At 45.3% G+C, this 26,119-nt stretch overlaps 1 protein-coding gene across 2 annotated transcripts; it reads right to left on the reverse strand.

Moving 5' to 3' along the window:
• Positions 1-212: 212 nt before the first annotated feature.
• LOC124344085 (receptor-type guanylate cyclase Gyc76C-like) lies at positions 213-25,648 on the reverse strand. 2 transcript variants are annotated; one of them, XM_046797510.1, is made up of 21 exons: positions 23,408-25,648; positions 11,641-11,749; positions 11,132-11,557; positions 10,973-11,047; positions 9,069-9,324; positions 8,317-8,463; positions 6,744-6,940; positions 6,399-6,564; positions 6,134-6,324; positions 5,757-6,059; positions 4,986-5,228; positions 4,527-4,764; positions 4,022-4,171; positions 3,827-3,891; positions 3,106-3,263; positions 2,813-2,953; positions 2,578-2,701; positions 2,404-2,502; positions 2,189-2,333; positions 1,503-2,110; positions 213-1,423 (listed from the first exon to the last, which is right to left on the reverse strand). In XM_046797510.1, the coding sequence occupies exons 2-21, from the start codon at positions 11,698-11,700 to the stop codon at positions 443-445; spliced, it is 4,773 nt and encodes a 1,590-aa protein (XP_046653466.1). In that variant the 5' UTR covers positions 11,701-11,749; positions 23,408-25,648; the 3' UTR covers positions 213-442. The 2 variants fall into 2 exon arrangements, with proteins under 2 accessions (XP_046653466.1, XP_046653467.1); XM_046797511.1 differs by lacking the exon at positions 23,408-25,648 and adding an exon at positions 12,928-13,289.
• Between the last annotated feature and the right edge of the window lie 471 nt (positions 25,649-26,119).

A 26,119-nucleotide genomic window follows, 5' to 3' on the forward strand; every position in this document is an offset into this window, starting at 1 on the left:
AACTTTTTTTTTTTTTTTTTCGTTTTAAATTTCCGTCCCTTGACTGTTTTATTTGGTTGTGACCTACTTTGTTGATATGCGTTTTATCTGACGAATATCTGGCTGTTAAGACCAAACTTATTTTCATTACTAGAATTCATCAAAGGCTCTCTTACCTGATTAAAATTTGAACTAAATGGGTTATCGATGTACAAAGTGCAAAACAAGGTATGTAAAACAACAACCGATTTATCACAATATTTTCAGCAGCGACAATATTACAGATACACTAAAATCAAAGAAAACATTCCGACTTGAAATCGATTAAAAATCTTAACCGAGAAGAATCGGAGATCGGGTATGGCATTTTCAAATGGCGAAATATACGAATCACGAAACAAGTAAAGCAATTTGTCATCATGTTAAAAGACTGTGGAGGATGCAAGAATAAGGAGGCGCCAATTCACACAACGCTTTCTCTGTCATCACGGTGGAGGTCGGAAAAGTCCTCTCCCGTCTGCGGATTCCGACTAAAAGCATCACCTCCGTGACCCACGCCGAACAGATTGACTATCCACCGCTTGACGTTGGGCACGCTCTTGCTGACAGTGGGGGCGATGACCGTGTCTTTGCCTTCTTTACCGAGTCTCTCGCCCGATGTCGAATGTTCCAGTTGTTCACAAGAGTATCTCTTTTCAGACTCCATCAATCCACAGGCTGTGAGACTGGGCCGATGCCGAGTGCGATCGCGACTGAGCAGAGTCTCGGAATTGACGTCAATCCCTTCGTCGTCGTTTTGGAGTAACCTGACGGCCTGGTAGCCCGAAGTCTTGATATGTCCGTTGGGTCGTGACAATTCGGCTTGCTCCGGTTGATCCCCGTTCGGGATTGTCAAGACGACGTTGTGATCGTCACAGCCGCTGAGAAGTCGCGAATGTTCGTTTTCAGTGTCATCCTGCGACGCGCAACTGGGCAGCGGCGACCGGTCTATCAAAGTCGACCTCAATTCAGACGGGAAAAGATCAAGGGATTTGGATTCTTTCCTGCGACGCTGATTCGACTTGTTTCGAGAAGGGAAGACTTGAGGAACGCAGAGAAACTGCCGGGGACCATGACTGACCGAACTCAAACCGCCCGCTCTCTGCTGCTGCTGCTGCTGCTGCTCCTGATGCTGGTGGTGGTGGTGGTGTTGTTGTTGTTCATCTTCGTCTTCGGGAAATCGACCGAGTGACTGGCATCGCCTTTGAGGTAACAGCGGACTGGCTGTTGTTCCGCTCCGATAATCCACATCACCGCTCTCGCTCGCTCCCTCGGCAACGATTTGAACTTGGCTGGCATGTGCGCTGCGCGTTAATAGGCAACTACGCCGTAGACTTGCATTTGACTTGGTTGTTCGAACTGAACGCAGAGACCGAGCCGATTGGCTCGTTTTCCTGTCGAAAAGCTGTTTTTTTTTTTTTTTTTTTAAGAAATGGAACGTGTTACCATGGAAACCTTCAAAAGGGAGAAAATGAGAAATTTACTTTCGGAGTTGGAGGTTGATTGGTGCTGATGGTGCTGCTGCATATCGAGTCGCTATTGGAACCCTCCAACAATTCGGCCGAATTATCGTGGTGATACATCCTGTTGGGCTGGCCTTGTGTCCGTCCTTGTTGCGCAGCCAGCGACGAGCTCATTCGAATGCTCCCGCTGCCGACGGGCCTCGAATCGGACGACACTCTCCTCGTCAGCATCGATTCCGCCCTGTGAAGCATTCGAGGACTCCTCCGGCGAAGATCCGACATGTTGCCGGCACTGCCGTTGGCGTTGGAACTCGCTGCTCCAATGGCACCAGACGGGCGACAAAAGAGTGGCGCTTGATCGGGTCCAACGTCCGCTCGTGCTGTAACAGCTCCACTTGTGACGCCAATCAGCCAGTGTGTCAACACTTCGCCTTTGCCTTTCATGGCGACCAGTCCTCGTTCTTCCGTCACGTAACCGCCGATTTTTTCCAACGCCTTTCGACACTCGCAACTGATGTGAATCCTCAGGGGCTCGCCGTTCGATTCCATCCGCGAAGCCGTGTTGACCGTGTCGCCAAACAAACAATATCTGGGCATCGTCAAACCCACTACTCCGGCCACCACGGGTCCTGTGTCATCATTCCGACAAAAATGGTGTTTGGTGTTTACCCTTTATTTGTATTTATTTTTAAACTTGTGTATTGTACCTGTGTGAATTCCGATCCTGAGTAAAACTGGATCTTTAGGTCGATGGGACACCCGATGATTCTTGACTGCTGATAGCAAATCAAGCGCCATTGACGCAATCATGCCGGCGTGTAGATCGCCGTTGGGTAAAGGCAATCCAGAAACCTGTTTTCACCCAATTTTAGATGAAATTAAGTCAAAAATGAAAACAAGTTGTATGTATTGCGAGACTTACCACCATGTAGGCATCTCCGATGGTTTCCACCTTGTACACATCGTAACCCTGGATGATGGAATCGAACAAGGTGTACAAATCGTTGAGGAAGTTGACCACCTAATTGCGCGGAAAACAACGCCCACAAAATTGTCAAATCTAAATCGAGTTACAAGTTTTAAATAAAAGAATTACCTGGAACGGAGTACTCTCGGCCGACATTTTGGTGAAGCCAACAATGTCACTGAAATAGATGGTGACAGCTTCGTAGGATTCCGGTTCGACGCCCCACCCTCTTGTGAGTCGTTGAGCCACGGGTCTGAATGTCAATGTCAGCCATTAAGAGCTTATTCTTTTAAGGGTGTGTCTATTCATTTCGCAAGAGTGGCTAATAATAAAATAAAAAGGGGGGTTGAAAAATGAGACTGACTTTGGTAGCATGCGATGGAGGAGGTCCTCGGTCTTTTGTTTCTCTTCGTAGAGAAGTTGGGTCCGCTCGGTGACCAAGAGCTCGAGATTGCCGGCATAGATCACCATCATTTCCATCAACTGGTCCATAATAAACGGCTTCCTGCGGATCGACCAAACGGCCACGATAACAAAAAGTCAGAAATCATATCAGACGCCAGGTCATTATGTGCACAGTACACAGACGACTGCTGTGCCTATATAGTGTTGAAGAAGAAGAAGAATAACTGGGTAACCGTATATCTAATAACTTACATTCCCTCTCTCATTTTACGAAGACGATCGCGAATGGTGGGGAAATCCGGGCGCTGCTCCGGTGACTCGGCCCAACAATCCTCCATGCAAGAGCGAATGTACTCCGGACAGCCCATTCCAATGTCGGGTTGCACGAAAATGCAATAATCTTGGAGCATCTTTAACAAACACAGAATGGGGTAATGAATAAATAAGTCAATGTAGTAGCCATCAACAACTAGATGCTATATATCTCGAGATCATTTTCTATGGGTTTTCTCTACAGACGCATCAAACAAAAAGAAAAAGAAAATAAAGAAAAAAACATTGTCGCGGCGCCAGCAGTTTCGTTCAATGCAATCCGCCGGATGAGGAAATGATGCTAGTAATTCAAGGCTATGTATATGGGGATGTCGGTATAGGCTTGACGAGCCGAAACGACTTTGGCAGTTGTTTCCCCCAACCAGAAGTTGGGGAGGAATCCTCGGCAGGATCGAGAATGTATTTAACAACACAAAAAGAGCATCTAGCTGATTCTTTCATTTCATTCCACGAGAGTAGATCTTTCACGCTCGTGAAAGGACTGGGGCGATCGATAATAAAGCCGACTGGCCATAAATCGGCGTATCGTTGGTATATTATTGAGGAGGTAAACAAAAAACCCGTGCAGCGTGATAAACTACACATCCACGCTCCATTACAACGGCACGCGTGAGTTTGTAATAGTTTTAGTTGTGTGTACCTGGATATCGGGACGGAAGGGTTTCTCTCCTGGAGCTGGGCCAGTTCGAATCTTGTCGACGATGTCTATTTTCAAATCGGGCAAAGAAAGTCGAAAAAGTTATATAGAAAGACTAACGAAGTGATTTGCGATGAGTGGGTGGGTGAGTCACGCGTTTGTTTTGGGGTGGGTGGGAGTGGGAAATGTAACGCTAACCTTTTGGCTCGAGTTTGTAGCCAGTGAAAGCGTCTTGCCGAGTCAGAATCTCGTAGAGGATCATGCCGAAGGCGTAGACGTCAGCCTTTGGTGTGCCACGAACCGAGTTGGACTGGTCGTTCAGCAATTCCGGCGCCTTCCATAACAAATCTGTTGGGTTCAAAAAGAAGAAAACAATGACACATGAAGCTCAACGACCGAGATCTGAACTTTATGAGCCCATCAATTTTGGCGTACGCTCTGCGCGCACGTAGAGATATTTGCGAAGGAAAAAGGAAAAAGGGAATCAGCGGCAATAAATCACAAGCGCCCAGCTATTTTGAATAACGCGCGCAGAGGAGCCAAAGCCGCCACATAAATAAAATAAGGAAGAATGGATCTCGTATTTTTCTCGTCCAACAAAAACGTTCGATTTTGTCTCGAAATATAAGTGCCAAACAAAAAAACACAGCAAAGTTCTACGGGAATTCCAGCTTGAAAATGACATTGACGCGATCAAACTTACTGCGGTAGAGTTCGTGATCTCCGATGGAATCCTTTTCGGCGGCAGCGCGGAGCTCGTGAAGGCCGTAGTCGGTAATCTGTAAGACCCAGCGCGACGTGACGACGCAGTTGGATGACTTGAGGTTGCCGTGGAAGTGTAGATCCGTTTTGTGGAGATGCGTCATACCCTTGATCAGGTCGTTGACCATCGAGGCTATGAAGATATTCTCCAACTTGATGTCGTCGTTCTCCAAAATGTCCTGATGGTCGTATAAAAACAATAAAAGAATAACTTTGAGGCCTCTTATCTCTATGGGCATCCGCGCAGCACTAGCGAAATGTTTTTCCCTTCCATTTAGGCGATACTCTTTTGCTTTCGAGTCTCAGGTTAATGGGCGGCGATAAATCTAGCGCTCCGCGGGCTTTTGCTCAGCTCGCTCGCAGTGCTTGTTTAGATATTGATTGATTGATGATTGCATACCGGTAGAGATCCTTTGTGACAGTATTCGGAGACGATCTGGATGCGACACGGCTCGACAGCAGCTCCGATGAACGGGTTGATGTTGTCGTGACGGATTTCGCGCATTAGACGCATTTCCTTCATCGTTTTACGTCCAATGTCGTAGCGCTTGGAGAAGCAGAGCTCCTTGGTGCGGACGATGGTGCCGCGGTAGCGACCGACTTTGGTGAAAACCTGATCCACCGCCACGCTCGCCAAACTCAACTGCAAATAAGTCAACAAAATACACGTAAACAAAACGCGCAGATTATTACATGTTTTTATCGCGACCTTCAAATGTCGACTTGAACTAACGAACTAATTAATCTCGTGCCCCCAAAATCAAAAGATGGCCTTCACAAATTGGTAATCAGCGCACGCGAAATTAATTCCGCCATCGGCAACAGAACAACCATGAATTTATAGCCACGTCGAAATCGGGAGCAGATGCTGTTGTGGACGTCTCGCCTCAAAACCGGGACAACAACAACAACAACCCACTCAAATTTTTAGTGAATCGCGTTGGCCGCCCTTTTATCGACTAGGGGGAAAATAATGACCAAAAACACCAAGTCGTTCAATGGAATATAAAAGCCTGAAACAGATGGTTTGGCTCTGCGTGTAACTATTTCGGTATAGTAGACGCTATATACGCCCGTCCGCTGGGCGCAACATAAAAAGATTCCCGTCCAGCAGCAGCAGCAGTGATGATTTAGTTTGGGAAAAAAATGAAAGGCGGAATTCGATTATTACTTTGCTGGTGGATTTGTCCATGAAGCCATCGGCAGTCTGCGATGACATTGATATGATGTCTTTGGGATCGATCTTCCAAACAAGACCGGCAATCTCTTGTTCAACCTTCCATTTGCGATAGACAAAGAGAGTCGTGATGACGGCCGCCAGGAAAATGCAGCCGAGAACTCCGGCGGCAATCTGGGAATCTCTCAGACGCGTGTCAGAGTCGCTGCAACGCTCGTTCCGGTAGCCGCACGGAGGCTCGTCCAGCGGCGCACGTTCGCCCGCCACCCACAGAATCTTGTCCGTCAACGTGAATTTCTGCACAAACATTTCAGCATTAAAGGTTATGCAAGTCATGCAAATCATCTCCACATTGTCATGTGTACACATACCGGCGTCGTGTTGTTGGTGTAATCGAACCGGCCAACGGGCATCATCTCGTAGTGGCAGTGAAATTTGTCCTTGTCTCCCATCTTGTTGACGTTGATGGCACGCGAGATGTTGTTGAATTTGACGGCCAGCACCGTGTAGTTGCCCTCAGAGTCGCCATTGTCGTCAATCCTGATTGACGCACCCGTCACGCCTGCCAGCCGTCACAATAGAATTAAGTGGTCCATAAAAACCAATAAGAAAACAAAACCCTTAAAAAAAACTCACTTTCATAGGTTCGATTATGAATCTTCGTGAAAAGGGATTTGCCGTCTTTGGCCGCTTCGGTAATGCTGAGAGGATCGGTCAAGTTTTTCTCTCTAAGCGTTGCGGCCAGCGCCCTGGCGTAGAGGAGGACAGCGTCGTACAAATGGGCAGCGTACATGGGAACGTGCTGTGTATAAATATCAGAATCGGTGAAAGGCCATTTATCATCAAGACGGATCGACTGAAATCATAATAAATAACATATCGAGAGCCGACGAAAGAGAGGCTCCAGCCCAACTGTGTGTTGACAGGACAGCAGCTAGTCTCTAGTCTCAGCTAGTCAATTTAAAGAAAAGACTCACGTACCCTGACGAAAGTTTTGAAGATAGCCGGCTCGGAGAAACCAAACGGAGGCGCTTTATTGTATTTGCGGACCTCCTCGGAGAAGTTCGTGAATCCTTCGTTGGGCTTGGTAGTGACAATCATCAGGAGCGACTTGGCCGCTTCCGGACTAGGTGACTCGAGTTCGCTGCAATTTCGAATTTCGCTCACCATTTGCTGTTCTGCTTCCGTCATTCGATTATCGGGGGGAAAAGAATCCATCAAGAACCAAACAAAAAGTTGTAAATAAACATTAGTCACGCCGAACTTGACATGGAAATCGTAAAACTGGTGATCCTCCTCCTCTATCCATCCATCCTCTCGAATGTCGGTGGCAGTGTGTTGAAAAGAGCGAAATAAATGAACTGGCAGAATAAGAAAAGAAAAATCGTTGGCGGATCAGCGACTGATCCTGATGTTCTTTCCCGGCTATACATTACTAGACGAGGTTGCACACATTTGTACGCAACTGCCGGGCTGGCTAGCCAAATCCGCGTGAAACAAAAAGCTTAGGAATCCCTGGCGTCATCAGTCTGTGTTGTTGTTGAACAAATAATGAGATGTCAGGCCATCAGTCAGATATAAATCTGATCCATTTTCTTTTTGTATTGTCTTTTTCTTTTCACTTTTTTTTTTTCTTTTTTAATCAGCAGCAAAGGTCAGACACGCCAGTAGAAGGTGACGTCGTCTATCGCATATATTTGTTTGAAAGGCTATTTCGGTAACGGCTTGACACCCAATGGCCCCTCTAGCCGGCCGAGATAAGAGCAAAAGTAAAAAGACAAGCCCCCCTCCCCAAAAAAAATAAGTGAGATCAGCCCTTTGTTCTGATTGGTTCGCTAAAGTCGAACAACAAAGGTTCCATTTTCATATTATTACAGTTGTGTGCGGCACAAGCAGTCTTATATAGCCGCACAACACAAAAAAAGAAAGAGGCTTTCTTATTTTATCTCTTATCTTGGTTGTGTGTGCGTGTGTGCTATACCAGGCTGTCTGTGTGCACATCTCCCACAAAAACGCTCTCTTAATAGCCGGTGCTCACGGACCCTGCCCTTCATGGACGCCACTGACCTCATTTCTTCTTTTTGTTTCTTTGGTCCACACAGCCCAGCAAAGTGACTTGGCGAGATAACGCATATTGCGAGTCATGAGCTTTTTCAATGCCTTCCTTCTTCTTCTTCTTTAAAGCACACGCACAAGGCACGCAGCAGCCAGCCCGTTTTTAAATAAGAAAACAAACAAGGTAGTCGAGAGAGAGAGACGATGGACGAAGCACGTCCTCAACTAAACAAGTAGAGGAAAAATAGCCCTCGAGTGATGCCCGCGCTGTTTATATCCCAGCACTTGCGGTGGTCTATATCAAGTAAGTGCAGATTTATAGAGAGAGATAAGACCACTAAAGCTAATACACCGTAGACACACAGTGTGCATAATGTGAGTGTGTGCGCGCGCTAGAGAGAGAGAAAAAGAGCGGCGTGAAAAATGGCGTAATGCGCCGCGATGATGTGCGAATGAATAAACAACAACGGACGAGATAAAAATAAAGAGACGACTCAACTCCATAGGTATTCTCTGGCTCGGTCGGGGCTGTAAGTTTCCCAGTCGACGGAAATGACCATGTACTCTCCTTTGGTGAAGAGTCTCATCATTTGCATTGTCGTCATGAAGTCGTAGAGGTTGTGCGGCTCGCCCAGGAACACGTAAACTGTTGAGGTGAAAAATATGAAAGAAACAAAAAGAGAGACAATCAAATAATCAGTGCGACACAAGGTAAAAAAAAAAAAATGGAAAACAGCGAAAGTGTCTAACGGGAATGCGCTGCACGGCAGCCGCAGCAGCGGGAACGACATGTAGAAGAAGAAATCGGTAGCGGATTGACGCCAAATGGCACGAGCCAAAAAGTGAGCAGCAGAGAAACAACAACCCCAAAAAAAGGAGGTCAGCCAAAGTGGCCGAAAAAGGTTTTCTTTCTCTCTCTCTTTCGTCTCTTTTTTCCTTCTGGAAATGTGACAGAAACACGAGTGGAAGATTTGAAATTCCAAAACATTTTTTTCCCCAGGTTTTTTACAAAGCGGGTCTCGCAACTGGTGTGACAGTTATTGCGAAACAGCATTCTTTTTTAAGTTGGGAAAAAGTTTTGTGCCACAACAAATCCACATAATAATCCCATGATATGAAGAAATGACTCGAAAACAACGGCCATCATTCACTCAGCGGATCATGTCGACACTTAATTGGAACCGGAGACTTAAAAGATTGTCGATTTGAAAAAAAGAAGAAATAATAGAATCAATGTGTGTGTGTGCTCACTTCGAGTGCCCGAGCGAGTCTTCTCAAGGATATCAAACGTCCAAGAATTGTGACAGCATGACTCCCGATTGGCACAGCAGCGGTTCATGTCCTCGAACTTGAGCCGGTGATTGAGATGAAGTTTCATGGCGACGTTGGCCGTGACCCGGGCCTCCAGCGAGTCGGCCACCGTCTGCCATCGCGGCGAATTCTCGGCCACGATCGAAAATTTCTTCCAGTTGTAGTGCAGCAGCAGCGACACGATCGATTTCGTCACCTGCAAAAACCAACCAATTTTAAAGAGTCAATTCAATCACGTCAAACACAAAAATTGCCAACATTGCGCAAGAGATACAGAAATAGCCGGACTGATAAATCGGATATCAATATCCATTCCGTGTCTTTCTCGGGTTTCCACAACAACATCAAGAAAATAATATAATTAAATGTGGCCAGTAGGGGCTCGACCCTCTGTCTGATGGTGCCTGTGGGCTGGCAGAGCAACAGGGCCAGCTCGGATACCGATCAAGTCTTCCGTCACAGTCCAACGGCCAACGAGACAGTCCAACGGAGAAAAGAAAGTCAAACTGTCCGGACGGATCGTGCTAAATCGTTCCCTCTGCGAGCCCTATTCTTTATTTGGAAGGATACATACATACGTATACAAGAAAAGCGAATGAAAAATGTGATTAAAAGAGCCTCGGCATCATTCTAGAAAGGCCAGCGATGGAATTCCTGTTGAGAAAAGATGGTGACATTATTCTTTGGACGGGGCAGGCAGCAGCAGCTGCTGCTGTGCCGACCACCGCGCCCAACTCGTTTTACGCCATTCCGTCCTTATTCGCAACAAATTTATCATTGGCCTGGGCAGAGGGACCTGCGCCAGACACCAAAATGGGGGGGAAATGTCGTTTTTCTTTTAAAAGCAGTTGAGCTACTATATACAACTTTTAAAAGAGAAATACGCTGACTACTGGCATTTCTCATCAAAGAAATTCACAAAAAAAGAAGTTAAGGTCAAAGGAACCACTCAAAATTCGATACTGCAATGCCATAACTCAAATAAGTCAAATATTTTCACTGCAATGCAAGTCTCATTATTCACAAAGGGAAATAAGAAAAAACAGGCCGCATTTACTACAAGATCTTACACTTTAGTTTTTATCTTTGAAATCCCATCAACTTATAAAATAAAGAGAGAGCCGCTGCTGCTGCTGCTGTGGCCATGCCCATTTTGAAAATGTCGTCCCTGATGCACAGAGCTTTTGTCAAGGTCTGTTCTATTTGCCACACGCCGAGCGCTCACGAAAATGTCATTAAGGATGGGACCGCCGAGTTGCTGTGCGCGAGCCATTCCCGTTCTGCTGCTGGACATGCCATCAGTTGAAATATTCACCACGTCAGCGATTTATAGAATACGAGTCAAAGAATGACAGCACGGCCAAGAGCTCCCGATTGTTGCACTTATTGGACACAGTCCCGGTTCTTTAGAATTCCTTTCAAATAACAGGCAGCACTTCAATCAACCGATGCGTCTCCCAATCTTTCAGCCCCAATGAAATTTCAACTATTAACCAATGCAGCAGCAACGCTGGTTTGGCACAACTGAATTGGCACTGGTCCCGAACGAAAGTGTAGATAGTAAATCCCCCGAAAAAAACAAACCAAAAAGTTCCGAGCATCAATTCCGATTAAGGTGTGCGCGATTGTCTGATCTGTGCAGACAAGCAAGGGGGTCAGCCAGTCCAAAACAATTGTAAAACAATGGACGAGTCAAGACGAATGAAATGCAGCAAACGGCGGCGGTATAGCAACAACAACACAAACTCAGACAAGAGAGCTGCACGCTCCTTGACGTTGGATTAGAAATGTACTGTGTAATAGCTGGTGCGATAACCTCATCGACTTCAAAATTAACAACCGACCTGTGTCTCGGTCGGGTACGTCCTGATAAACGTCGGGAATTTCTTCTTGTCCGAGACGGTGTGATCTGCACATTTCTGCACAATAATATAATAACAAGAAATCAAAACACAAATTAAAAATTGTAATTGGTGAAATGAGTCAAAGAAAATAAAACTCACGTGGGAGATCATCATGCGATTCCAGGCCGACGAGATAGTCGCTTCGACGTTGCAGGTGTTTTCAGGTCCGAAAACGGCCACAACGTCCTTGCACATCATCTCGGTGAGGGCCTTGGTGGTGAGGAGCAGGTCGGAGCGGGTGTCGTTAAATTGGAGGACCAAAGAGACACCTTCGGGCAAGATCTTTTTTTCTTCAATCTGCTGCAGAGCGTACGTGATGGCTCCCGAAATTGATAAACCCTGCTTGTCGCGGTGTTCGCCCAAGATGGTCGGCAAATAACCAATAGTCAGGTTGACCATCGATTTGCCCGTCCCCGGCTCAGCCGGCCCGATCAGCAGCAGACCAAAGAAAAGCAACGACAGCCACCACCAAGACGGACGCCATCGGGCTGTGCACCGGGTCGAAGTCAATCCCGTTTTTATCACCTGGGAAAAAAAACGGACGTCAGACAATTTCATACAAGTTTATACTATATAGGAAGAAACAAGATTGATCAATATATATGTACCTGGCCGACGACAGATTCGGGTGACGACGGTGGGAAATCTTCTCTCCTGCCGACGGACATGTTTGCGGCTATTGGACGGTCGTTGAGACTCGATCAATTCACGCCGGCCCTGCAGTGTCATCGGGTTTGAGAAGATAACAGAGAAAACATTCATCAGATCGATATTAAGGATGTGACAGCAGCTTTGTGGGAAACTTTTTCCGGAGAGAGAAGAAAAAAATTATTTTCTGCCATTCTGACGTGGGATGATGAATGGCTTTGTTTGCATTACACACACACACTAGGCGACAGTTGAGAAGATCTATCATCAAAATTGGCCAAGTGTCTCTCAGGAGATGATCGAGTTATTATTATGTTCCTATCTGCGCTATGAATCAATACGAGAAACCGTCTAGCCGATATCGTCAACTTCAATAAACCTGTATTAGAAACTATTGTTGTCAATCCACTTTATGGGCATTAAATATGTTTATTCTATTCATAAAATAGGGTGACCCCTTAAATATTAAAAACTCGATTCTTTTCCTATTGAGAATAGATGGTATGACGTATACAAAACCCGATTGCATCTACCGAGAAAGAAAAAAGGTACAAAGACCTCTTGTGTATCGTCCTACTTTACAGCCATAAACAGACGGGAGAAATAAAGGCCAAACTTTTTCAAACGAAACGGAGAATCGAACCGTTGGCGTTGGTCGATTTGGGGACCATAGCAACGAAATGAGGAGCCAACAAGGTCGCCCAAGCGACAAACAGTAATGGCGAATGACCAAAACAGAAAAAGAGAATCGAAAAATAATAAAGTCCGTCCGTCCGTCCGTCCGTGTGTGTTATTTGTTTTGTGCGAAAACTGAACACAAACAGAAAAGGAATGAAAAAACCAAACAAATAAGGCGGGCCCGAGCCGTGCACAGCCAAATGATGCCCACAGCGGGAGGGATGCACTGCTGGCCGGCGGTCCGTCATTTTCATCGGTAACATAATAATCATAAAAATAATATTAACGGCATTAATGCGGCTCTACAGACGGACTTGCACTTTGGTCAGTGAAACAAACGCGCCGTGGCGCCGATTAGCGATGATTGGTGACAACGTCCGCACAATTTGACACTTGATCATTTTTCCCCATTTCATCGGTGTGTCAACTCCATCCAGTTTGCCGAATTGAAACCCCAACAATCAATCAACACTGTCATGGCGTTCAATCAATTTTCTCTTTTTCATTTGAGTAAATAACAAAAAGTGGACGCTAAAGCGTTTCCAAGGCAACTGCCGGCGTTCGTTTACCTTTTGTCCTTGTCGATGGTCAGCAGCAACGGGAGAAGAAGAAGATGGAATCGTCCTTTTCAGTTTCGGTCGGACACATTGTGTGACCGCTAAAAGGATTTCCATATATCGACGACGACGTTTGGTGGCTGCTGCTGCTGGGCGGCCGACGAAAGGCATCACAAACACACACGGAGGGGGGAAAACAACAAGAGTTATTTATCCATTTCGCCGTTTGTGTGTTTAAAACTTTGCGCTTTTTTTTTTCTTTTTGCCAACTGTCGACGCTTATCTCTTGTGTGCGACGAGGACACACAGAGAGTCAAGGCGACACGTTGTGTGCCGTGTGCTCTCCACCACCACGACTACTTGAACATTTATCCAAATCCTTTTCTTCTTCTTCTTTTGTCTTTCGCTTTTGTCTTTTTTACGTAAGTGACCCCCAAAATTCTCTCAAAGTGCAGAGGTAGGGAGAGATTCCCTTGCACTTTTCTCGTCGTGTTGTTGTCGTTTCTCGCCGATATCAAAGGACACATTACGCAGTCCCAAAAAAGAAAAAAAGAGACAAAATAATAAAAAAGACAAACGCAAATAAACATTCAACGTAGAATTCAACACGCTCCAGGGCCGGACTTTGGTTCCCTTGCAGTGCGAATGGATAGCCCAAAAAATCTATCACCACAACATCTGATGCCTGTTGCCGACAGGAAAAGGTAAGGGTGAGCAATTTTTCTTTTTTATAAGAAAATCCTTTTCCAAGATGAAAAAGGAAAACGTCAAAAGGGCTGGGGATAGAATCCGACAAACTTAAAATATGCCGGTATAAAGAAATCTCAACACTTTCTTTTCTTTTTTAAAAAATAATATTCCATTGCGATTTGGCAATAAGAAATGAGCCGCTACATCCTTTAAAATATGGCGGATAATTTTTACAAAAAATTGATGAATCAGTGATTGGAGAAAGTCTTAATATTACAACTTTGAATTCTTCTCCTCGGCATGTGAACTGAAAGAAGATCTCGTTCTCTGTCGTTTTTTTCTTTTTTTTTTTCCAATCAAGCGTGATAACAACAACAACAAGAACCAGTCTCTCCGTGTCTAAGCTCCGGTAGTAGTTGTGTATATCTTCTTACCTCGATTAGAGAAACGCTAGTGCTATAATCAACCGCAAATCTCTCGTTCGCCATGGCGGAGAGATATCTGAGCTGCCGCGTTTAGTAACGAAACGAGTTAGCGATGATCACGCAAAAGGACTCTGAGCTGTGTGTAACACAGCACCTCATCGACGAGATTGTCCTGTCCACTTAACGATCCATCAGCAAAAAAAAAAAAAGGGAAGAAAATGAACGCGGGTGAAGGCAGAAAACCGCGCCATGATTGTGTCACCGATAGTTGGGAGAGCGAGAGGGAAAAACGGGAGAGATGTCGACCGGAACGGTTAGTTTAGCTGCCATCTTTTCTTCTTCTTCTTATTCTTTCCGGTCTGATAGGAACAAACAGACGTACGTGTGTACATAAGGTTCTTTGTGAAGAACAAACGGGGAAATTTCTTCAACGGAGGATGTTCGTTTCACACGTTATGTTCAAATGTGACATTCGTGCTCCGACGCTCACGCTGGGGAGTAGAGAAAAAAGGGAGAGGAAATAGACCCGCCCTTTTTATGCTGTTTAGAGCCCGGGCGGCCGGGCCAAGATCAGATGACGGCCCCAGAGTTTGTCCGACTAGATGGAGAGAGAGAGGCTCTCACGCACCCGCGGCTCCCCCAAACGCGCCAGCAGAGTCTATATAGATGATAACAAGGCAAAAGCTTTCGCTTGGTAAATGACAACGAGTTTCTCTCTGCAAACAAAAAGCGGAAGCGATGGATACGGCTCAGCCCAGCCCAGCCCAGCCCAGCCCAGCCCAGCCCCCGACGAGATGTGATGGAGAGCCGCAGTGGAGCCATCACGATCCAACGAGAAGAGAATATCTATTCCACCATATAGGCTGGATTTTCTTCGGCGTCTAGAGCTGCCGGATGGGAGCGAATATGGGCGACTCTATCGACTGATAAACGAGCCAGAGCCACGGCGATGGGAGAAGCTCAAAAACGGGTGGGCAGGAATATAAGGATCGTGCATTTGGGATGGGGTTGGCTTGGGCAAAAGGGTCTAGCCTAAATTACGGTCACGTCGTCGTAGCTGTCGACCGTATAAAAGCGACTCCGCCCTGTTTGTTTTTTGTTTCCTTTTATTTTTTCTGCTTTCCGGGTTGGGATGATGATGGGCTTACACACAAACATGTAGAAACATGGAATAAGAACAAGAATCAGTGACCGCGTGTGGGTTGTGCAGAGCCTTTCGAGTGTGCGTTGGCCTTTTTTTCCCGCAGGATCACGGACATGGGGCTCATCGGTAATGGACACGACGACGGTCGACGTAGTTAAGGTCTAAGCGTTTCGCATTTGAAACGCTACACTCTTGTGTGTGCGTTGTGTAGTAGATTAGGGGAACTTGTTTTCAAAAGCCTGTCGGCAATGATGATGATGATGATGATGATGGCCTCTCCTCTTATTGTATTATGGGCAGCACAAGAAATCGACGGGCGGTGGGTGTAGAATGGCACGTCGTCACAGGGCGACGAACCCGACCGTCCAGCACTCTCCTCCTCTTTTAATAAAAGTGCGAGTCGTCGGATTTCGCCAGCACAGCAGCAGCCATCGCTAGTTACTACTAGAGCACTACCCACATTTTTGGCCAAAATAGTAGATGATGTAATTTAGTCGGACTAATACTGTGACCGATTCTCTTATTTTTTTCCTTTATTCTCCGCACGCTATATACAGCGCCCGACAACAACAGAGTTCCCATAGAAATAAAAAAAAACCGGAGAAAGTCCATATAATAATACAAGAAGAAACAACAAAAATTCACGATTATACGAGGGCGGTAGAGCCCCCAAAAAGCCATGAAACCATATACTATATGGAAGGCCGGGCGATTGTTACGACCACGAAATACCGCACTCCATCACGTACGCGAGTTGTTGTAGGCGGCCAGCTCAAAATCCCGACTCTTTGAGCTCAACTACACAATATGGCGCACACACACACACACATGACCTGCATGTGATTTCGCCCCATACGAGAAAAAGAAAAAATCCTACGAGAGTTGTGTGTGTGTATTTTTAGAGATTGTGTGTTTGCTCTTCTCTCATTGCGCCTTCACTTTTCTCTGAGATGGAAAATCAAAAAAGTTTTTTTCGGTGGTGCTCACTAGGCAGCAGCGCCAATCCCGCCCTACCGTAAAGTACGGTGTTATGTACAGTAAAGCTGATAGACTATATAGACTGATGTATATATAGCGTCTGTCTGTCTTCCGCAACTGTGGGGGTTTGGCACGCACGCATTTCCATCGATTAAACAATCGGTTGGGGGATATGTCATCCATCGCCGCGAGTTGTTGGGTTCCCGCTGATCGATCACGGCGCCGTCCCCATGTGCATTTTATTTCGTTTTTTTTTTTTCGGTTAGTTGTTGTTTGATATTCTCCTCATGTCAGGCACTTTAGTGCTCATGTTGTTTATTAATAATTCACTCGTCGTTTGTTTCGGGAGGGAAATAAGCGTTTTATTGTCATGGGCGTTGGCTGCTGTTGTTTTTCTGGTCATCATCAACTGCCAAGAGTCTCTCTCTGTGTGCTGCGCCTGTTGATAAAATTGATGACAATAACAATGCTGCCCGGTTATATTTAGATGGATTGGCTAAAAACTGCGGAAGGAACAATGGCCCGAATTCAACCATCAAAACTAGAAATGGCGCTGCAATAATAAAATAAAAGAAAAAAAGAGGTGTGAAAGATGGGCGTGTAAAAATAGTCTCCCGGAGTGAACTGGCCGAGCGTTGCAAGTGCGCAGTAGCCAAAAACGTCTAAAATAACAACAAAAGCGCTTTCCCCACCAAAAACAAAACAGAAAATAAAAAAAGAGTTGAGTGTCTGATGTGAATTTGAGATTTTTTTTTTTTTTTACGATCGGGGTGGGATTTTAAATGTCCTTGTTTTATTTTATTGGCTGGCCCTGGCCTTCTTTGATATCGCCAATATCCGCCAATATATATCCGACACTTTAATCGACGCGCGGTTTTTTTGCTTGTGTGTTTTTGGCGTGGCCGAAACGGTCGCCGTTTCGAATATCAAGTATATACTCGCGGAGAAACTCTGCGCGCTAAGTGCCTTTGTGTCTCGAATTCGATCCTCAATATGCTGGCCACTGTCTGCCTGTGTGTATATACGCTATGAGCTGCTGCTGCTGTGCAGTGCGGATGCATCTGGCCGATAACCTTTTCAAAAAACCGCCGCCACCGCCGACCGTCTCGCGGACGACCCGAGCTTCTTTGGGACCCCAGCAGCCTGATTGACGGACCTATAACCAACCGCACCAGCATACAGCCTCAAGTCAATATATATAGACAAGACCCAGCTGCCGATGTGTGTGTGTGTGTATTTCGGTCGGTTGTGTGTGTGTAAGTCGAGATTTCCATCATCGTCAAAAGTTATACAAGATGCGGAAGAGGAAAAACGAAAATACATAACCATGTTCGGTTTTCTTTCTCTCATCTTCTAATCGGTCGACTTACTTGACGCGATTGCTCTTTGGTATACTGACGAGTCTTGGAGTACATCGGGAAACATTCAACAAGAAAATGAGGAAGAAATCAGCACGTCGGCGTCTCTCCGATCCACTAATGGTCTTATTAGAATCTCCAACGGCTCCTATTACCAGCCGATGAAAATAGAGTATGCGAACGACTAGTACACACACACATCGGCTGCTGCAGTGTAGTGTACAAATGCGTAGACTGGAAAAGAGAAAGAGAGCGAGATCAACACGGATCGTGGCCATGACTCGGCTATAGCTATAAAAGTCGCTTCAACGGGATATTGCTGTGCATGTCTGTTACAGCGTGTCGAAATTTCGTGTGTAGGCGAAGTAAACGGAGCGGCAATGGTTGAAAAGGGCCGTCAGCCGGAAATGGAGGATTGTGTGTAGACTATATCCGGCTGAAAGCGGAGAATAGCGCAGATAAGATTACACTTGCCAGTCACATCGCCGTGTTAGATAGCTGTCGGTAGTTAAAATATATAATACGTATGTGTGGTGCGCCTTATTATATTCATCTTAATATTCGAATGGCAGCCTCATCACACCCGTTTCGCAATCGACTATTAACGAAATGACCCAATAGATAGATCGAATCGACTTTCATCGTGAGAACATCGCATTTCACTATATGGCTGTGCAGCGATACGAATTAAAAAGTCATTCAACGAAACGAGCAAGCGCAATAGTTACGAAATCGAGTTGCTCCTATGCGGTTTGTTCTCCACAACCGCGTCCTTGGCGAGTTGAACAAATCAGAATTTTGTTATTTGTTTTTTTTTTTTTTTTCTTTCTCCCGAAATAGAAAAAACATAATCAAAGCATCGGCGCGGTTGACTGGTGTGATTTCGGTTGCGGTTTGTTAATTTTCGTAATGATTCGGTTGACTCGTGCGCGCCCTGAATTTCCAGCTCAAACTTCCGTCGGTCTTTTGGTTATTTGTTTGTTTGGCACATCGTCGTCACGGCAGGGCGTCATCGTGCAGAGTATATTTCTGGGGAATCGATTAATCGCGCGCGCTGGATGGATGGATGGATGGCGCAACATTCAAAAGGTCATATAAGCTATGCCAGCAACGAATGACTCTGGCCGACATGGGACGACGTATAGTTGTTAGACACCAGGGCATCGATTGTAGGACTCAATCTCATTTCCTTTTTCGACTCTATTACGTGAGTGTGCGGCTGGGGCCGCCGACGCTTTGATTGGGTGCAGCAATGAGGCGCAGTTCTTCGTTTCTGTCAGACGAGTCGCTCTGATGGTCAAACCGCCTGGCCATGCACAGCACTCACAGTCTGGGCTAAATCTCTTTTCTCTGGAACGCCAGTTCTTCTTCCCAAACAGCCAGCCGCCAGTGTGTCGATAGGATGGATAAAAGAGTAGTAGGGGGAGAGACGTCCGTAAATGAATACCACAAGTGTAGTCGAGCAACTGAATCTAACCAGTTGAGCATCCCATGCAACATCCGGCCAGACGGCAATCAATCACCAAAGATTCATCGGAAACGATTCCTTTTCTTTTACCCAACATCGCAGCTGCAATAGGCCAAAGGCAACCGAAAAGTTCCCATTCTCCAGGATAAAACAAAACACAAAATGTTCAAATAAGATGAAATCTCCTATGGCGCAATTGAATTCTAGAGCCTCTGGGGGGAAATTCAGGCGATGAAAAACAATTCCCGGAGTTGGGTGTTAATAAAAAACTGGAGGGGGGGGGCGAAATAATCAAAAGGAAAAATATTAGGCACGAGCGAAGATTAAATTGCCATATGTGTTGCAGCTCAGCTCCAGCAACGGAACAATATGGCGCGACCGTAGAAGTTTGTTACTCATCCTCGTGCAGCAACATTTTTTCTTTTTGTACGAAAAGACGATGCCTGGCTGGGATTCTTCCCGTCGTTAACATAATACAGCTGAGAAAATTGTCCCAACACTTTACGGTTAAGGACAGGAATTTTTTTTAAAAACACTTGGGTAAGAGAGAATGAAAAAAATATTGTGCCGCTGCTGATGTCGCGGTTGTGGTGGACCGTTTTTTTGAATATTCCCCGCGCATCGACGACGCCTTCAGCACACAACTTTCCCGTTATTACGCAACACACGCAGGTGCTGCTGGGTACGGAAATCTCGTTAAATGTTTTATTTCATTTTGGAAATTCCTTGGGAGAGCACCTGTTTAACAATTCGGCAATTTTATACACAGACCCAAAAGAGTAAAGGCAGTTGGTAACTAAATAAAACGGCGCCTTTCTGTATGTCATTTGATGTTATTGGTCAGGGCTATATTTTTAACGTACTGCTAGTTATTATGATTATTAGACGATCATCGAGTACGGCCCAAAAATAAAAAGGGAACGAGGATCCACCAGCTACTACCGCCCGACAACAGCCCCAAATGGATACCGTAGACCAGCAATCAACAAAAGGTCGAGCTGGTAGTTCGGAGGACTATTGATGGATATATACGCGGATCGCTTCGAGGGTTTTTTCTCTTGGGTTATCCTGCTGCCGCCCAAATTGGGCAGCAACCATACGCTCGAATATCCTTGCAAGGTACATACACACACACGTCCTCGGCCCGGCAGTCAGACAAACATTTTTGGTTTTTTCCAGCTAAAAGCCGAAAAAGAATTTCAGCGGAACAAGTTTTGCTTTTCTCTCCCGTCCGACTTATGGCCCATTTCGTTTGTTTCAGTTTTCAGCAGAAAAACGCACTGGCGATAAGTCATCTGACCCGTGACTAAACGACCTCTGCGTGTCACCTTGTGTGGTATCCGAGCGAAAGTCACGAAAATAGACTCACGCAAACGCACAAACTCAAACGGCAGCAGCAGCAGAGCAGCAGACGACTGTGAAGATAGATAATCGGAATCAGATTCTCTTGTTGGTTCTAATCGACTGCTGGGTGGCATCACATTTTGCCCTCGTCCTTTTGTGCATTAATGGGACGATCCAACTTGCCCGATAACGTGGTAAAACATTTCAAAATGCGGGTTTTGCGGCGAGATAGTAGAAGATAAAAAAATAAAAAAAAACAGACTTGAAATTTCCTTCTCTCTAAAAATAATGTTTCGCCAGAAAAACAGAAATTCAGATATTTTCGGATTTTGCCACCACCACAGTTCCTGCCGGATGCGGCCAATATATGCGAGAAGGGCCAAGAGAGTTTTTGAGGTAAACAAAAGACGATGTCATCCATCAACAGGTCAACAAATTTTCTTTTCCAGCTGAAACAACCAAAATACAAAACAAACCAAAACAAAATTCGTCAACTCCCCCAAGGACGGCCCAACTCCTTCCCGCGTTCCCGCGCTGTCGTTTACTTTTTTTCTGGTGCGTTTTATTTTTAAAACGGCCAGACGACCTGGCGGGCCACCGGGCAAATAAGAAATCGCGACCCGCCTAAAAAGTAAAAAACAAGACGAGGAAAATGGCAAATCTGCTGCTGGTGTGGTACGTACGGGACGCAGTTACCGGGTCGACGCTACTTTGTTACGTGACGTTGATCGAGTTCCTAGCTCGCATGGAATTTCGATCCGTTTCTATATAAACCATTGACTGTGAGTTGACGAGATGCCGGACAGCTGGGATAACAATGAATGTCGCTCCCCTGTGAAGTATAGCGGGAACCACCTCATCGGTGCTGTAGGAATATCAAACGAACGAACGAGCGGGAGGGAGGGGGAAATGTGTGGGCTACGTGCCATCGATTAATACGTGAAGCACGTCAGTTCTCTCTTTGTCGGTTGACGTGAACTTTTTTTGGTTGTTTTTTTTGCGTGAGTCCTGTCGCGGGCAACCAGTCGGATGGCATCAGCAGGAGAAACGCGTCCGTCGTTGCTGTTATGCCAGACGACGGGCGACGGCGTGTGTGTGTGTGCGCGTAGTCTTCGTCTATAAATATAATTGGGTCTACATTTTGAACGGGCGGACACGAGGGATAGCAGACGGACGCAATAGGCAGCCCCAGAAACAGCAGCTGATCCCCTTTTTGTCTGTGCTGGGGAAAAACGAGTCTGATTTTCTATATGGCTAATGCTGTCCACTTTCTCTCAAACTGTCCAAGGAAATGGAAAAACGGCAAAGGTTCTCGGGACATTTGCATTTACACGCCGATTGCAGAGGATATAAAGAAAGACGCTCCTTCTTTGGCCATGGACTTTGAAACTCTTCTTTTTTTTCCTACGAAACTTTTCATTGAAAACGACGTCAGGCATATCAATGAGAATAAATCAAACATCGAAACCATCAGCTTTGGTGGACGCCCCATAACAGTCAGCAATAAATAAACAACGGGAAAAAAGAAGAAGAAAACGGAGGGAAACGTTCAAATACTAACAATTACAAACGGGGGAAGTTGGTAGAAACAACCGTTAATAAAATACCGTAAATAAAATAAACAAGGAATGAATGAAATGACTAATGCTGACAGATGCTATTTGACCGAGATAGCACTCGTGATGAGAGTAGATCGGCGTGATTCAAAATGAAAAAAATCCGTTCGTCTACTTTTTTTTCGTGTGTGCCAATTTTCGTATTTGTTGTTTTCTGTCTGGCTTTCTTTGGAAATCTCTCACAAACAGCTCGACAGATAAGCACAACGACATAAAAGGGTCAGTCAGTCTGTGATGATGAATCATCGCCTTTATATTTCTTCCCCCCCACTCTCCTCCTCCATCTTCTTGGCAATTTGGTTTTAAAGTCAGTCTGATTAATTATGGATTCCTCTGAGACAACGACTAGCTGTCATCGACCAGGAAAAAATTACACCACTCACTCACGCACGCTATACCATCTATATAACAAATGGTTAAGGCCGGAACGAACCGGTTGCCTCTCCAACACGAGAATGACAACAAAAAAACGATTCCGTTTTGATGATATTCGATATAATCGAGAGTGCCACAGCCAATTCAACTCAATCCAATTTGGGGTACTATTCATAAGCGATGCAAACGGCTTTTGCGCACTAGTGCGCTGCTGCGCTGGTTTTTATCCAAACCGGATGAAACAGCAGAGAGAGATGAGTGCCGGACGATAATGAGCGCACGCTTTTCAATACATGTGAAGATATACGTTACAGATGCCCGTTGAAGAGGATTTGAATTTTTTGTTTGTAGATGGACAGAACATGTCAGGCATAGGTCAAGCGCAGGGGTCGATTTCGCTATCTCTCTTTACTTAGTGTATACGTTTGTGTTATTTATAAAACGGGCAAAGGATAAAGAGAGTCGATAGAGAGAGAGAGAGAAACTAAAATAAAGAGCCAGAGCAGAGAATCAAGTTATCGTAGATTTTTCTTTTCCATTTTCAAACGGATGCCAAAATTTTGTCTTATCAAAAAAGGATTTGATGGTTATACTCAATTTTTAGGTTTTTGAGTTACAGTTTTTCTCGCTGTTATCGCCCCGAATGATTGTTATCGTGCGGGCCGGTCATAAAGCTCATGGATCAATGTGCAAGCGAAACATTGGCCCCGGATGATGATAAAAAGGAGAAGGGAAAGACAACAAAAAAAGAAAAATGGTACGAGAGAGAGAGCGAAGTATTTTTCCTTTTTAAAAAATAAAATGGACCAAATATCAAGAAGGAGATTCTTTTGTAATTCATAAGAATCTCTTATCCATATGTTGAAAAACTCACTACTACTCCAGATCCCCGCAAATACCCCTGTATACAATATTCTATAGCCAAGACGTAATATCTGTCACTAAGTCAGACTTTTGGACCAAATAGCAATCTTATTTTTTTTTTAACGAAACGATTGTCAAGGGAAATTTCAATTTTTAAGAGATTTTGTTTTGGCCAACAAAAAAACCAAAAACTTAATTTAAAACTAAATAAATAAAATGGTTCCCCTTACCTTGTTGGGCTGTGGTTATTTTTTTATTATTTTTCAGTCTGTGTTTTTCGGATTCTGGTCGGCCTCGATGTGTACAGTCCGTCCGTGCGTCCGTAAAGAGAAACTGAACGTGAACGGAATTCCTGATGGCCACCGCTCGGGACGGAGCTCAGCACAAACACACACACAAAATCATACACGAGAGATGGAGCGATGGGGGGGAGGGGGCCAACGTCACACGCAACACAAACAGCACTGAGTAGTAATGGTATAGTATTTGCGCGCAATAGAGAGAGAGAGAGAGAGACAAATAAAAGACGAAAAACAAATCACAAAAGAAGAAGAAAAAAGGGAATTTTTATTAGAGTGGTGGTTCGGTTTTTTGTTTTTTTTCCTTGTCGTTCAACTGGTTTCTCTCTCTCTCTCTCCCCTTTTCGACAATCGTTTATCTTTTGTTTGTCGTTTGATCCTCTTGTTTTGGTTTTTAGAATGATCGCTTCCTCTACGAGAGATTCTTACGCTGTGCGTCTGAAAAGAATCGAAAGAGGCAAACGGAATCTCGTGAAATGTTGTTTGGTCGGGTCGGATTTGACTTTTGACGCCGTTGGTCTTTTTAGCCAGTGACGATCAAATATAAACTGGAATTCTTCTTGTCTTTCTTTTCTTTTCTTTTGGTTTTTGTTTAGAAATTCTTTAGTGGCCAGTAGCACCCCACCACTTTTCTTTTTCTTCTTCGGTGATTTCCTCTTCGTTATTATTGGCCTCAGACTCGTTGTCTCTCAACGGCGATCGTAACGAGACATTCAGCGAGCGGGGGCGACGTTCAACGTTGAACGCGAGACAGAGCAGCGGCTGAGGAGTGAATGACGCGGCCAACAGCATTTTCCGTGCGATTCAATCATTCCCGTAATATTTGCAAAGCCCCGGCCCCACCAAAAAATAATAATAACGCAAAGGGGAAAAAAAGGTCCAACCCAAATTACACCTCGTCCAGCCAAAGTTCGAAAGGAGCCCACTGGAATTTTTGTCCGTTCGTGCTGTTTCAAAGGGCGGAACCGTTTCCTTGGGGCGCCCTTCCGTGAGCCTTTTTGCTGCTCGGTCGATTTCTGATGTGTAAACAGTGAAAGCGTGCAATGGCCGTCAGCAGGAGCACGACAACACTTCTTGGGCTCAGCTGATGAACTTTGTCAGTCAATTACCAGAACGGCCAGCGGTTCTGCATGCACCAGAAACTTGCACAACCGCGCGAATGGCTATTGCAGCAGCTTCTAAAGAAAACCACCGTCGAAATATCCAAACAACAACAACAACAACAACAAAAGTCTGTTACGCAGCAAACTATGCACCGCAAAATGGGGAAAAAAAAGTGATGACGTTATCGTACGCACAGGCCTATAGTCCGCTTTCCCGAACACGGAGCCAATGTTAATCCAGCGTGATTGATGGATTCCTGAACGTTCCGTGCTCGCCTATGAATATTTCGAAGGGAGAGAGATTTTTTTTTGTGTTTGATTTCCTTCTTCTTCTTCTTATTCTTCTTTCCACAAACACACAATTGTTTTCTCTTTCGTTTCTTCCTTTCTCTTTTCTTTATCGCCTTTTTCTTTCACGTTCAATGCGGCCACTTTCCCCGTGTAGTCTCTTCACGGCTACGACAGCAAGGGCCAGCGGTAGGAATAACCGTTGGTCATGATGAGCACACACAACTTTTTGAAGACGATACAAAAGGAAAGGCGCAAGAAAATGGGTTTTTGTATTTTTCAAGGACCCCGGGATTACATCACACAGCAGCGCACACGCTGATGATTGGTGAGGCACGCAACACTGCCGCACTGGCACACTAACTGAAATACACTTAACGGTTAACGAGAGAGGGCGGCTCGCTAGTAAGAGTCGGGCCCAGCAATTGTCAAAAATCCCCCCTGTCGCACACCGCACACCAGTCGACGTGTTTCTGTCAAGGAGTTGTTGTTGTTTTTGCAGGCCGACTATTTCGTTTCCAAACGAATAAATTCAAAACGCCAAAATGGCGCGAGGAATATCTAATAATAAAAATCGGCGGCTATTATATTGTTCGGCCGCTGTTAGACGTTTAGCAGGAGCAGTGGGATATTTTGATGTCCAATAATGGTGAACCGCTTTGATGATCCGATGGTCGTCAGCAGCGGGAGACGAAGAAGAGAAACTTTCACGGAGACGAGCTGCATTTCACGCCGGACACGTCTATCCCGATAGAAACCGGGTCACACACTAGCCCGTCTCTCTCTCGCTTCTCTGCGTTGGTGGATAAAAATGAGAGAGCCCGAGCCGAGCGGCGGGAAACCGCGTGAGTCGTTGAGTGTGTGTGTCTCTCTCTCTCTCTATACCCCCCTCACTCCACCCGACAAAAAAAAAAAAAAAAAACTCCAACACACATTCTACTATCTCTCCCACTTGCCTCCCCCCCCCCCCTTCCAAAATCAGCAACGCTTGTAACATGGCACTAACACACACACCTCTCGGGTTTTCTTGAAAAAAACATCAAATCCGCTTCTTTATTTTCCATTTCAAAGATGGAATACTTTCCGTCAAGCCTAAATCTAAACACAAGCGGAAGAGGAGCTAACTACACACACAGAGTTTCCGTAGACTGGGACACAATCGGCCAGTCAAGTCCTGTGTCGACTGTCTGGTGGGGAAGTGTGGCAAACTGGAAATCTTAACGGCTCATTAACGAAAAACAACAAAAAAATC

This window comes from Daphnia pulicaria, chromosome 6 (genome assembly GCF_021234035.1).
Source record: "Daphnia pulicaria isolate SC F1-1A chromosome 6, SC_F0-13Bv2, whole genome shotgun sequence".
NCBI classification, from domain to species: Eukaryota; Metazoa; Arthropoda; class Branchiopoda; order Diplostraca; family Daphniidae; genus Daphnia; species Daphnia pulicaria.

Bases quoted from the DNA above. Each gene is read 5' to 3' on its own strand.
- LOC124344085 (XM_046797510.1), bottom strand. From the start codon at position 11,700: ATGTCCGTCGGCAGGAGAGAAGATTTCCCACCGTCGTCACCCGAATCT. The intron at 6,325-6,398 runs GTGAGTTTTTTT...GACGGCTGGCAG, and splicing joins TCATAATCGAACCTATGAAA to GCGTGACGGGTGCGTCAATC. The intron at 2,503-2,577 runs GTAATTCTTTTA...CCGCGCAATTAG, and splicing joins CCGAGAGTACTCCGTTCCAG to GTGGTCAACTTCCTCAACGA.